The 14,879-nt window shown below is 37.0% G+C and overlaps 1 protein-coding gene across 1 annotated transcript; it reads right to left on the bottom strand.

The window, feature by feature from the left end:
- Nucleotides 1–374: 374 nt before the first annotated feature.
- LOC100795147 (protein transport protein Sec61 subunit alpha) lies at nucleotides 375–4,426 on the bottom strand. The gene is made up of 7 exons (XM_003540008.5): nucleotides 4,247–4,426; nucleotides 2,889–3,256; nucleotides 2,394–2,621; nucleotides 1,915–2,269; nucleotides 1,704–1,831; nucleotides 1,449–1,584; nucleotides 375–826 (listed from the first exon to the last, which is right to left on the bottom strand). Exons 2-7 carry the CDS (start codon nucleotides 3,230–3,232, stop codon nucleotides 587–589), a joined length of 1,431 nt encoding a protein of 476 aa, XP_003540056.1. The 5' UTR covers nucleotides 3,233–3,256; nucleotides 4,247–4,426; the 3' UTR covers nucleotides 375–586.
- Between the last annotated feature and the right edge of the window lie 10,453 nt (nucleotides 4,427–14,879).

Raw genomic sequence — 14,879 nt, 5'->3', positions numbered from 1 at the left:
AAATTGATTTTCATTCCCATGAAAACATAAAATACCCAACTTTCAATAAGGCAAGTGACAACAGTACTTTATATTCCTACGAGTCAACAATTCCTAAAAATATATTTTCAAAACTTGTACAAAACATGAAAAATGTTCACTTTTTTTGAGAAGAATTCTTTGCTATATCTTGAAACAAACCTAACATTAGACTTTGCACGTTAACATCAGCTCTAGCCTATACGAGCCCAGCCTTTCAATTGGAAGATTCATGTTAAAAACTACTGCAACGCACGTCCACAAAACTAATACTATCAAATAGAAGGTAATTTCTAGAGCTAAGCTATCAATTAAGATCATCCCACTTTTAGCCCATGATATCAGACTATGACAACTTAAATTAACGCAAGTGTATTCATAGAAAATCCAAAGACATTTACAGCGATATACTAGGGGCTTCCTCGGTTGAGAAAAGTAATAAAAAAAACTAATCTAAGTTCTCCCTTACTGTGTGTTAAACAACCTACAACCAGTCCTCATTACACAACAAAACTGTGGGTGCGGTAGAGCCGAATTGCGTCACCAACAGTGAATTTGCTAGCAGAGCTTAGAAACCAAAGAAGCCAAGCTCGCTAGCTCTCTCCTTCTCAAATGTCTCGAAGTACTGATAGATGATTGTTACTGCAAGCAATATTCCTGTCCCTGAGCCAATTGCCCCCATGAAATCTGCCAACACAGTCAGGGCACCAATACATATGCCTCCAAATGCTGCGGCAGTGGGAATGTATCGGTTCAGTTCTTTCTGCAAGTTTGACTCCCGATGTCCAGGCATTACCATTTGTTGTTCCTGCAAATTAAAAAACAAAAACAAGAAATACATTATAGCAACAGAAATTTTAATAAGCAAAAAAATAGGTCCAGCCCATGGATTTTTCTACAAACTACAGAGATCAATTTCCATAGGTTGAAACAGAGTGCTTCGAGACAAGACTAACCAGCTTACAATGAAGCTGCAATGCGGCTAGAAATAAATTGTTTTAGGCAATGTTTTGCCCTCACTTTGTTTTGGGCTTCTCTTCTTAAAAGTAGAAGGTCCCCTAACTGGCTTGTATAGAAGCTCTACCTTTTTGGCTTTTGTTTATCTAAAAAAATCTATATTATTTTTAAGAGCATTTCTAAAGTTGTGTGTGACTAAAATTCTTTTAAAAAGACAAACCCAAAGAAAAGTTGGGCTAAATACTACATTAGACAAAATATTGATTCTAAAGCTTTAGACTCAATCCCATCTATTCTGCTTCATGTGTTTCAAGTGGAGATATCCAGTATTAATTTAATTGGGAAACAAATGAACTTTTACTATGAACAAATATGATGTGAAAACAGGCTCGCTATATATAAGTACTAAAGTTGCAGATACAAAACAAAAATAATAAATAATAAATTTCCCAAAATGCGTGAGTCAGTAATACCTTGAGCTGCTTTGCAACATCTCTAGCAGATGAACCAGAGACTTCAATCCAAGTTTTAGAGAACAAGGCACAGGCTGACAACATAAACACAAGGTAGAATAACGCATGGAAAGGATTGGCTGCCATATCAGCTAAGCTGCAAAAAAAAAAAAAGTTCTAAAATGAAAATTGAACTAGAATAATAACAAGGGATGGTAAAAATATAATTTTATTGAAGCAAACCATAAACCATACAATGGGGAACACTTCTCTTACCTGGAAGGTGCAGTGATGTAGTATGCAATACCACCAACAGGAACAGACTGACCACCTCCATATTCAGACTCCTTCCATTTGCCCAATAGATCTACAAAGAAGTTTCCACTGTACTTTCTGTGTAGAAGCTGTACAAATCCAGTAAAATCTTGATAAAACAGTAGCAAAATTTTACTCCAAGTGACAATTTACCATAATTAAACTCCACTACCTGAGAAATGAAGTAGAGATTGGAAACAAGGGCAGACTGAAGAATAATGGGCATGTTGGAGGTATAAAATAACTTGATTGGATACGACCCCTGCTGTCCACGGGCATTCTTTGATCTCACAGGCAAAACCACACGGAATCCTTGGAAGTATATCACAATTAGGAAGATCAAAACGGTAGCAAGCAGATTTGTCACATTGGGAAGGTTTTGCCGGTAAAATGCTTCACGAAGGGCACGAACCTTGTCTGTTCTAGTTATCAACAAATGGAATAGAGCAATGACAGCACCCTCAAATTCAGCTCCACGTCCACTGTTAATGGTGGTGGGGCTAAATGCTTTCCATATGATGTTTTCACTGCAACATAATGAGAGAATTCATACAAGTTTTTGATAAAAGACCATACAGTTTGTTCAATAGTTTCTATGAGACACAAGCTCAATGATGGAATAAATTGTAAGTTATTAACAAGAAAACTTACCATATATTAGTGGCAATGAACAGAGAAATTCCAGATCCTAAACCATACCCTTTCTGAAGGAGCTCATCCAAACATATCACAATAATACCTGCAAAACAGAGCTGGAGGATGATGAGGATGGCATTTCCCACTCCAAGTTGACCAACACTACCATACATTCCAGAAAGAACATATGCAACTGCTTCACCAACAGCTATCAAGATGCCAAGTAGCTTCTGTGCACCATTTCTGGTAGAGGAGATGAAATTATGTCAATGCCAATAGGAAAAGGAAGCATATATGACTGAGCAAAACCTCCTTAGGAAAATTGACAACCGTGAGACATAACCCAGTGCACATGCTAATAAATTGTATACACCACTAAATGAATCAATGTATGAAAAACGACAAAATGACAACCACAAGCAAACAGCTAAAATCACAGGAATTGCAAAAGGAAAAATGTAAAAACATGTACCAAGAAAATAAATAAGATACAGAAATAGAGATACTTACAAGAGTGCACGATCCTCCCGTACATTGTTGTCCACTTCAATGATCTTCGATCCAGCCAAAAGTTGCATTACCAGCCCAGATGTCACAATAGGGGTGATTCCCAGCTCCATAACAGTTCCACGGTTTGAAGCAAGGATAACACGCATCCAATAGAATGGATCAGCACCTGTTGTTGAGTGTATTCCATACAGAGGAAGCTGACTGCAAACAAGGAAAATGAACAGAGAGATCACAGTATATATGACCTTCTCTCTAAATGGCACTTTCCTATCAGCAGTCTGAACTTCAGGTAGGAACGAGAGAAAAGGTCTAACTAAGTGTAGCACTCTAAACCCACCTCCCATCTGGCCAAACTACACAAACTTGACCTGCACCAGATGGTTAAAAGGCATAGATAAGAGGATTTCCAAAGAGGCGAGGAAAACAAAAACTGTACTTTAAAAGCATACCTCAGCCTCCAAATGACAATTAAAAAAACACAGAAACCAAGTAATGAAAAAGTAGACATGACATAATAATTCTTTATTAAGTTCTTTTATTTTGCTTTATTGGATGGAATTTGGAGGGAACAGGAGCTGCAAGAAGATTTCACATGAAATCTGGTCACGAAAACCCATGATGCATGTACTTGCAATCATTAAGAAAAATATTAAAAAAGTATAACTTGGGCTTCTGATATTATTGAATATGAGCATTCAACCATGCATAAATAAAACAATGACAACAAAAATTACATTAAAAAAAAGAAAAGAAAAGGGGAAAAATCACTCCTGAATTAATGAAAGAATGTCATCTCTACAAGTCATGTACCCCATGAATTAACACAAATAACGTCAAATGTTTCATATAATAATAATAATAATAATAATAATAATAATAATAATAATAATAAAATTAGAAGCTTGAATAATACTATCAATTACAAAATTCAAACTTTTGGTAAATGCATTGACTAATACAAACGAAGCAATCCAACATTCCCTTATCAGTGATTTCGAAAAAAAAAATACAATGATTTAAGCAAACCATTCAGATAATATCAGAAGCAACACCACACTCGATCAAGCTAGATCTGAATCAACGAATTCAAGGACAAACCCTGAAATAACACAAATCGGAACACGATCACGAATTCAAAACCCTAATCGCACGCCATCAATCGACAATTCACACACGACATGTTCATTCACAAACAACGCGCGCGAGACTTCAAGATTATCGACGCACATGCAATCATTTACAGAACCAGAAAAAGATTAACGGATGACAAATGCAGATCAAACGAAGCCAGAAATGCCACAGATCTGTGAATCTGAAAATTCTCGGAACCGAATCGTAGAAAAAGAGAGAGAATTTACCGGTTTGCTGAAGATCTTTGATCAATTGAGAAATTTAAAGAAAAATTTAAAAGAAAAACAAAATACAGAGCAAGAATGGATCTGAACTATGAAGGATGAGGCTTTGTCTGAATTCTAATATGAGAAGCGGAGTTGCAGCTTTTGCGCTGCGTCGAGAAGTTGTACGTGGATTTACGAATCAGCGTTCGACACGCTTACTAATATCGTGACGTGGCGAGCGTAGGCATTTTTGACTTGTTTCTTAACATTTTAGTTGGGTCAAATTCTTTCAAAGGCATTTTTCGGAATTTTGGGAGGATAAAGCGATAAATATCTATCAGATGTTTTTTTTTTCTTTCTTCTGATAAGTGGTTTGATCATCAAAAGATGATCTATAATTTTATAGTTATTCACTAATCAACATAATAATCCGAAAGGTGTACAGATTTTTTATATTTAACTAGTCTCTAATCCGTGTATATGCATGGGTTGTTCATAATTTATTTAGTATGCATGTTTAATTATTTTGTAAGGCAGAAGAAAAATGAAAGGTAGGGTGGAACTTAAAATAGATTTAATATTGATAATAAGTTTGATGTTCATAGTCGTCAACTATGTATATCGACGGATAAGAGAAGAGAACTAAATATTTATAATAATATTGTGCTTAAACCTCGTCAGCTATGCATACACTAGGAACCTTAAAGAAAAAATCACAATGTTCACTCCCGTTATCACATCATAAAAAAGGGTCTTCAACTAGAGTTTACATACTAATAATAATAATATCATTACAGAAAGAGACAAAAATAAATAGGCACAAAATATATCTAAAAAAGAAGAAAACAAACTGTGAGAGGGAGACAGTGCCTGAGGAAGACTCGTAAGACAATGACGGAGAGGGAGGAGAAACAAAAGAATGTACATTCTTCGTGGGCTAGGGTAGATATACAAAGACGATCATTAGTAAAACCCGTCCTTGTCTTGGTTCCACGTAATTACAATATTGCCACCGAAGGACATTCTAAGACGGTCGTCTACAACCGCCTTAAAATGTGCGACGTTAAATACAAAAGTTATTTTGTTTAATACAAAATTGTCACCGCTCCGTATTCTAAGACGGTTATTGACAACCGTCTTAGAACACGCGTCGTAAAAAACCACTTTTGTAGTAGTGTTTCACCAAATTTAGGAATTTTAAAAATCAATAGAAATAAAAAGTAAATTAACAATCCATTGTGCCATTATATATAATTTGGGGTTAATTCAAGGATTAGCTAGACTTAGTAATATAGTATAATGCATAACCATAACTTAAAAGAATGATGCCTCAGAAGTTTAAAAAATAAATAAAATAAAGAATAATGATGTAAGATTGAAGATTTTGCCTTAAATGGAGTTTAGCTCTGCAAGAACTTGAAAGAGCAACTTGTGTCTCCTGCTAGTATGCAAATATTGCCCATAGAGAGGTAAAAGCATACAACGAAAAAAAGATGTGTCTAATGTAAAATGAAGAAACTGACTCGAGAAGAAGAGAAATCGTGATATCATGTATGTCTGTCACTTGTAACATATAAGAGAAAGAAAAACATGATAAAATTGACAAAAAAATTATGGATAAACACTTGTTTTAAAACAAACTAAGAAACTAAGACACTACAAAAAAAGTATGATTTAGCGACCGACAGATTCGGTCGCTAAATCCCTAAATTCGGTCGCTAAAACTCTTAGCCACCGAAATAGCGACCAAATCATGTACGTTGCAAAAACCCAAGTCGCAAAACCCTCAGCAACCGAATTTCTATTCGGTTGCTATTTCGCCACCGAACTACTGAGTCGCAAGCACACAAAATTCGGTCGCTAGATATTTGGTTGCTATTTTGCTTGGACCAAATCAGCAACCAAAGTTGGGGTAGCTAATTCGGTCGCTAACAAGTAATTAAATTTAAAATAAATTAAAATAAGATGCGGTTGCTAATTTGGTCACTAATAAAAAATTAAATTTTAATTATAAAATAAATTAAAATAAAGGTCGGTCGCTAATTCAGTGGCTACTAAATTTTAGTGTGACTTCAACCAAATAGATTTTTTAGTGTCACTTCAACCCATTACACTGTTTTCCATTCTCAACTTTTTAATAGATTTGTATTTTGGTTTGATTCTATGTTCAGGTTTATGTGGAGGGGGCAGTGCATGGTGGCACCATCATCGTGACCACCATCTTTGGATGTGCAATAAGGAAGAAGGAAAAGGGGAAGAAAAGAAAAAAAAAGAGGAAATGGGGGAGGGTCGTTGGAAATCGCTTTTTGAAGCGGCGTGCAATGGTTGAAGCAAATGAGAAAGGAAGAGGAAAGGAGAAAAATATGAATTTCGACGGTGCTATGAAGGGTTCGCTGTCAACGAAGGTGGAGAAAACAGAGAATAAAAAGGGTAACTCATGAGTCAAGACTGAATCTAACAATTTCTCATTTTTTTTAGATTCGCTATGTAATTCATTTATGGATTTGCCATTGTTGTTCTTCTTTTGGATCTGCTATTGTCAGACCTTAATTTCGTACGGGGAATATCATTCATTGATGTTTTGATTCTCGTTAGCCGAATTGCGGTGTTCGACACCAGTTACCACCCAAAGTAGAGGATCACTCAGTGTTTTGATCAAGAATACAAAAGGATACCAAGGAAGGGGACAAAATGGTCCTTTTTGGGTTTTTCTAGACCCTAGCTCGCCCAAGCTAGCATCTGGCTCGCCTGGGCCATCAAATAACTTCATGGTTAAGAAATTAGCTCGCCTGGGTGAGCTAGTTACTTCAGGGCTAAGGTTCAACTTGCCTAGGCGAGCTCCAGCTCGCTTGGGCAAGCTGCAACTGCCCCAAAGTGACCATTTGCCTATAAATAGGCGTCCTAGGGGTGTTTTAAGGGGTTAGAAGGTTTAGAAGGTGAGGGAATTGAGAGAAGAGAGAAAGAAGAAGAAGAAAGAAGAGGAAGAAAGAAGAGGAAATGAGGCTGAGGCGCTACCGAATCGCGATCGCGATGATTCCCTATGTCGTTTTCTTGTTCTAAGTTCTTTATGCGACCGTTGGTTAGTTTTATATTTAGATTTTGATGTGATCTATGCACCCTTAAGAGCCCCCCTTGTTGTTTTGTGCATATTCATTTCCTCCATCTATCATTGGCGATCTCATTTTTCTTTGTAAAGTTCAATCCTAATTGATCACTAGTGTTGTAAAGTTGTCTTTAAAAAGATTGAAAGTTAATAAACAAAACCAAGATAAAACCAACTCATAACTAACTTCTTTTTATCAAATATCACTTGAGATCGTTTCAAGGTCCAATGCCTTAACGATTCTCTCCGCTTTTCAAATTTAAAAGATCATTTCAAGGTCTAACGCCTTAACGATTCTTTCGTTTTTCAAAATTTAAAACATCGTTTCAAGGTCCAACGCCTTAAATGACTTTTTGGTCGCAATTAAAATGAATCTTTCAAAAACATAAAAATCAATTTAACACACAAACATTCAGACTTAAAGAACTACGTAGGTCTGAATTTCTCATCGCACTTGAGGATATATAGGACCAAGGGCAACACCCTTGTCGGCCCCAAAAAAAGAAAAAAAATATAAAAAGGGAAAAATAAATAATATTGAAGTCACATTTTTGCACACTCGATTAAAGGTTGTCATCCCTTGTGACGGGCGCGTGGGGTATTAATACCTTCCCCATGCATAAACAACTCCCGAAACCCTTTTTTTCAATATTCGCAGATCTCTTCTTTTTTGGTTTTTCTAACAATTTCCTCGAATAAACGTTGGTGATGACTCCCACGTGTTTTCCTTTTTGGAAGATGCTCCTTTGGCTTTTCTCCCGCACTCCTATCGTAGGGTAGGTTGCGATAGATGGCGACTCTCCTGGGGACTATTAGATAGTTAAGTCATTCGATCAATGTGCAATGTTTTATCGTGACTTCTTCTTTATTTATGCTCCCTCTTCTCTTTTATCTTTTGTTTTGTCCATATTTGTGTATAAACTTTGCTATGCTATTGTGTTTGGTGTGTGTTTGTCTATCTATTGCATTCGTAGTTAGAAATATTTTTGTTCTATCCACACATGGCACCTACACCTTTACACACATGTTGAGATATTAGGCCCTATACTTGGGTCTATGTGAGCCATAAGGAGTGGAGGTCGATCTGTGGTCATGCTGGGTCTCTGACTCGCTTGATAACAGTAAAGCCTCATCTAGAGTTTTCCTCTTTTAGTGATGCATTTTCGCTGATATCCCCTATCGCCATAATGTATTACCTAAGAGGATGATATCTCTAGAATCCAGTAAAGTTACATGAAACCACCCTTGAGGGTTGTCAATAGACGGGGACTTTTGGATCCTTTCCATTAGGTTCCTAAATTAGAGGGCACATAGCAAACTCACTCTGGCTTGTTCCTTGATTGCATCATGCATCTCTTCATGGCATCGTAATGGACATATCATTCTTGCATTTTGTCAGTTATCATATTCATGCATTGCATTTGCATAAGTCATTGCATTATCATACATATTCATTTAGCATGTTTTTGTTCTACCAACTGCATACATTATATTTTCATCGTTCTCATGTTATGTTCACTCATGCATGATCCTTGCATTTTCTTTTGCAAAAACAAAAAAAAAGCGAACAAAAAAAGAACAAAAAGAAAGTCATAATGAAGAATGAAAGTTTACACCACGTTCTTAGTTACATGTGTTGGGTACCATGATGATAGTTATAAAAAAACCATGTCGAGATTATACACTTATTTCTCTTGAAAAATGATTGAAAATCACATGAACATGGTACCTAATGCATTGTTAACTAGGAAAGGGTGGTTCTTCAGGCGTCTCATGTCAATCTCATAATTACATTTGTCATGCATAGCATAGGTGTGCCCTAATCATTCATCTTTATGACATGTTGTCGAAGTATTGACAATCAAAATTTCTATTCCTTGGATTATGGGGTCGAACCAAGCACATGCTTTTAAGAAAAGGTTTTCATCAAGCCAAGGTCAAGTATGGACGTAACCAGCTTATGAAAGTTGGGGTAGAAGAGGGATCAAGTTTACATAGCTTCTTTGGCTACTACCAACACATTATTGAGCTAAATAATTTACAAAATTTTGAGACTGTTGATGTCCATGTTTTATTTTCAGTTTCACTTTGACTTTGACAAGATGTGATGAACAATGTTGTTTTAATTAAAATCTAAATTGATTTGACCCTATGTTCTACTGAATGTCCTGTGTAAAATTTGCAATACTTCAACAATGTATCATTCACATACATCCATGCTTATTTTTTCTTTTCACATTGGTTGTATTGCTCATTGCATTCTTTCCTTGAAATAAAAAATGTAATCATTGTAATCAAAAGGAAAGAATGTGCTTTATGGTGCCCTTACCGAACGCGTGCAAAGCTAGAGTGATGAGTGAAATAGAGGAGGTACAGGAACAAATGAAGGCTGACATGGAGGCCATGAAAGAGCAAATGACCACAATGATGGAAATCATGATGAGTATGAGAAAAATGATGGAGGTTTACACGACTATAGTCATTGCCGCAAGTACCGCCACTGAGGTGGACCCGACTCACCCATCTAGCCTTAATCAAGTAAATCATCCAGCCTCAGATATGGTAGGTCAGGGAGGCAAAGCGTTGGGAAGTGTGGGCGACCCCCATTTTGTGCAGGTTCAGAACAAGCATTCCTTCCAACCATGTGAATTGCCTCCCAACTATACACCACCCAATGTTGTACACACTCCCGATGAGAATGTCGACAACTCCACACCCATACCCATTGAGAGCCAACAACCCCAATTTGATCATGCACATGTCTCTCAACCCATGGGGGAGACACATGAAGCACCCGAGACCATAATCTAGCCGACTTCTAGCCTCACCTCAGATATGCCGCTGAGGGGCAGGCATTTTGTGACGTACCCCTACCAAACACTTTGGAGGGCCCTCAGTATTGCCCACAACCACAACCCTTACATTTTGTGGTGGGAAAAGTGCCTCCTGCCATGGTGGAAAGGGAAAATTTTGATCATATAGAAGAAAGGCCGACAACCATTAAAGGAGGTGGAGATTATGCTTTTGCTGATATGGCAGAGCTGTGCCCAGTGCTTGACGTCGGTATTCCTCCGAAGTTCAAGGTGCCAGACTTCAATAAGTACAAGGGGACTACTTGCCCCAAGAATCACTTGAAGATGTACTATAGGAAAATGGGGGCATACGCAAAAGATGAAAAATTCTTGATGCATTTCTTCCAAGAAAGTCTTACTGGGGCAGCCATCACCTAGTACACCAATTTGGAGTCTTCCTGGGTCCGTTCTTGGAAAGACCTAATGGCTGCCTTCATTAGGCAGTATCAGTATAATTCTGATATGGCTCCGGATAAAATGCAGCTACAGAACATGTGTAAGAGGGAGCATGAATCTTTCAAAGAATATGCCCAAAGGTGGAGGGATTTGGCAGCTCAAGTAGCGCCCCCAATGATGGAGAAGGAGATGATAACAATGATAGTAGACACATTACCGACGTTCTACTATGAGAAGATGGTGGGTTACATTGCCTTCAAGCTTTGCCGATTTAGTGTTTGCTGGCGAAAGGATCGAAGTGGGTCTGAGAAGAGGCAAATTTGAATATCCTACTTTGATGAATAGGAAGCCTAGGGCAAATGGAGAGAATAAGAAGGAGGGAGGAACCCATGCTATGACTGTCATTCCTTCATGGCCAAATTTCCCACCAGCTCAACAATACCAATACTAAGCCAATATCAGCCATTCTCATTACCCACCACCCTATCAGCCAAGAACACCCAATCATCCACAAAGGCCACCCTTAAATTAGCCACAAAACCCGCCTGCTGCATATCCAATACCAAACACCACCCTTAACATGAACCAAAATACCGACCAGGGAAGGAATTTTCCAGAAAAGAAAAAGCCTATAGAATTCACCCCAATTCCGGTGTCGTATGCTAACTTACTCCCATATCTACTCAATAATGAAATGGTAGCCATAATCCTAGCAAAGGTTCCTCAACCTCCATTTTCTCGAGGATACAACTCAAATGCAACATGTGCTTATCATGGAGGAGTTCTGGGGCATTCTATTGTGCATTGTATGACCCTGAAACATAAGGTGCAAAGTCTAATTGATGTAGGCTGGCTAAAATTCGAAGAGGACAATTGCTTGTGAATTCTGACATTGTCAAGTGACACTATGTGTGGGGCAATTTGAAGGTTGTTGTTAGATGTCTCCAATGACTCATTAGGATTTTCAATTTTATGTCATTACTGTAAACAACAGTCACAATGCTAATAATATGGATAAATTTGATGTCTTTGTCTCTCATTCTCTCACAATTACATTTTTTCTGATTTAACTTTCACTAGAATGTGAATGTAAGCGATTGATTTGTTTGCTCAATGTAACCTATGCTCCTGAGTTGATCTCCAAGTCTGTTCAATTAGAAATTGCTCATTCTCCACGTTTGGTGAGGGTGCCGTAAACGATGAGTAAAGCAAAAAATGTTTAATTGACTGTGTTTCAAATAAAAAATAAGAAGTACAAACATTCATGTGACCTCATTTTATCATTCTTAAAGGTTATCTTTTGAGAGAAAAGTGAGTTGTCAAGAACAAGAGTCATTTGACTTAATCTGTCAATTGAAAATCCTTTAAATATTTCTCGTCCTTGAAAATTCATTTTTAAGAACCTGCATAGTTTCTTTCATTTTTCCTTGCTGCAAGGTCATGACAAAAGACAACAATAGATACCTTAGAGCCCTACATTGGGGCAGTGAGAGGCACCATGCATGAGCCTAAAGCAAACCTAGGGGCAGATAAGAAATTCTCACCCGGTAGGTCGAAAACCCGAAAGGGCGGCCTAGGCAAAAATTAGGATATAGGATAAAAAGAAGAAACGATAAGGAGCATGTTTATCAGAGGTTTGTTCCCAAAATCCAAACTGTAAAAGTATCTAGTCAAGATTTGAAATGACATATGGTCATGTTTCAACATCCCAAACACTAATTTATCCCTTGCTACCCCCATTGAGCCAAAGCATATTTGTTTTCTAAAAACAACATAAAAAACAACAAAAACAAAATAGAAACCCCAAGTAGGAACCATCGCTAAATTGGCGGGAAGAGCAATGCAAACTACACATGCATGAAGTTAGGCAACAATGAAAAGAAAAGGAAAATAAAATCCGCCAAAGGCGAGTGAAGAAAAAGAAAGACAAAAGATCTCCAAATTTTACAAGGAAGGCACAAAAGGGCAATAAGGATTAATGTATAAGACAAAAGGAATAGAGCCCAACCCAAAATTTGAAATGAATAAAAGCACAAGCAACTCTCTCGAGGTTCTTACTCAATCCTTAAACACTCTTTGAGCCTCTCTGATCTTTTCTTTCATAGCCTTCTTACCCCTAACCACCTTACGAGCCTAATAAAGACCATGTGGATCGAGGAATGACTAATTTTGCTTTTGAGTTTGGATTTTGGAATGAAACCCGCACACGCTTGTGATTGTTGAAAAAAAATATAAAAAAACCCTTGAGGTTTGCACTTGCACATTTGAGAAGAAAACTCATTTGACGAGGAGCTCGTGGAAGATGCCCAAAGAAAATTGTGATAGTAGGGTACATTTGATGTTAGTTGCTCATGCAGACACCTTAGGATTCCTTTTGAATCCAAGGATGGCCTTTGTTGTATAAATTCTTTCGGGATCATTCCATGTCATCAAGTTTCAGCGGGATCGACAAACCCTTGGCATCACTCTATGACTTTAAATTAGGAAAATTTCACTTGGTCACATACCAAAGTGTGACAATCCATTGCCATCCTTCAATGGGGCGCATGATCGATCCCAAAGCCTTATGTTTCCTTGCTGTGCAGAATAATTGAAGGTTTTAAAACAAAAAAAAGTGGACAAACCCTAGGATCAATATTTCAATTGATTGATTAATTGTCAAATGGCTCCACTTACATCACTCAAAATTTTCAAGTGATCAAACAAAACATACACTCTGAGGGAGTCCCCGAAGAGATTTGCAAAAAAATAGAATGAGGTTGCATGAATTATCACGTCTTTTAGAAAAAGACAGTCAATCTGTGTTTTCCACAGAAAGAAAAAAAATAAATCAAAATCAAAATCACAAAAATAGGAAAGAGTGTCATGAGAATTACACAATTTTCATGATTCAAAACCTTTTGCATTACTAGCATTTCAAGATGAAGGTTGCATGCATCTGCATCCCAAAAATCATGTTCATATTAGGCTATAAGTGCGTAGATTTCTCTTTATATAAAAATTTCCCAAATCTAATGTCCTATCTTTTAAGTTTAGGATGAGAAGCCCTCTCAAAGAGTCAACCTCTTGCTTTCTCATAAGGTTGAGCCCTTTGGTACTAGTGCCTATTGACTTGTTTCATAGGACTCAATAGGCTCACTTTTATCTTTCACAGGGCGCAAAGTCCTCACTTTTATCTTTCATAAGACTCAAAGTCCTTCCATTTATCTTTCATAGGACTCAACGTCCTCACCTTTATCTTTCATAGGACTCAATGTCCTTTATCTTTATCTTTCATTGGACTCAAAGTCCTTTGTCTTTATGCTTTCATAGGACTCAAAGTCCTCTGTCATTTACATTTCAAAGACTTCAATGTCTTCACTCATTTACGCTTTCAAAAGACTACAATGTCTTCATTTACATTTCAAAGACTTCAATGTCTTCAGTCATTTACACTTTCAAAAGACTACAATGTCTTCATTTACATTTCAAAGACTTCAATGTCTTCAGTCATTTACATTTCAAAGACTTCAATGTCTTCAGTCATTTACGATTTCAAAAGACTACAATGCCTTCATTTACATTTCAAAGACTTCAATGTCTTCAATCATTTATGCTTTCAAAGAATACAATGTCTTCATTTACATTTCAAAGACTTCAATGTCTTCAGTCATTTACACTTTCAAAAGACTACAATGTCTTCTTCATTTACATTTGAAAGACTTCAATGTCTTCAATCATTTATGCTTTCAAAAGACTACAATGTCTTCATTTACATTTCAAAGGCTTCAATGTCTTCAGTCATTTATGCTTGCAAAAGACTACACTTTCTTCATTTACATTTCAAAGACTTCAATGTCTTCAGTCATTTACGCTTTCAAAGACTACAATGTCTTCATTTATGTTTCAAAGACTTCAATGTCTTCATTCATTTACACTTTCAGAGACTACAATGTCTTCATTTACATTTCGAAGACTTCAATGTCTTCAATCGTTTACGCTTTGAAAGACTACAATGTCTTCAGTCATTTAAGCTTTCAAAGACTACAATGTCTTCATTTACATTTACAAGACTTCAATGTCTTATGTCTTTTTCACTTTATAAAACTTCAACGTCTTCTTTCTTTTATAGGACTTAATGTCCTTGTCTTTGTGCTTCTTAGGACTCAATGTCCTCTGTTTCTATGCTTTGAAACAAAAATTTCAAATGTCTTATGCTCTATAGGACTTCAATGTCCTTTTATTTACATGTTTCACTTCTTTGGTTTTCGCCAGTTGCCCGGTCGAATAACAAGATTGCTCGAACGAAATTAGTGTCCTTATC

The sequence above is a fragment of the Glycine max genome, chromosome 12, assembly GCF_000004515.6.
Source record: "Glycine max cultivar Williams 82 chromosome 12, Glycine_max_v4.0, whole genome shotgun sequence".
Taxonomy (NCBI): Eukaryota; Viridiplantae; Streptophyta; class Magnoliopsida; order Fabales; family Fabaceae; genus Glycine; species Glycine max.
The sequence above is the reverse complement of the archived record's forward strand: the minus strand, read 5'-3'. Positions and strand labels throughout refer to the sequence as shown.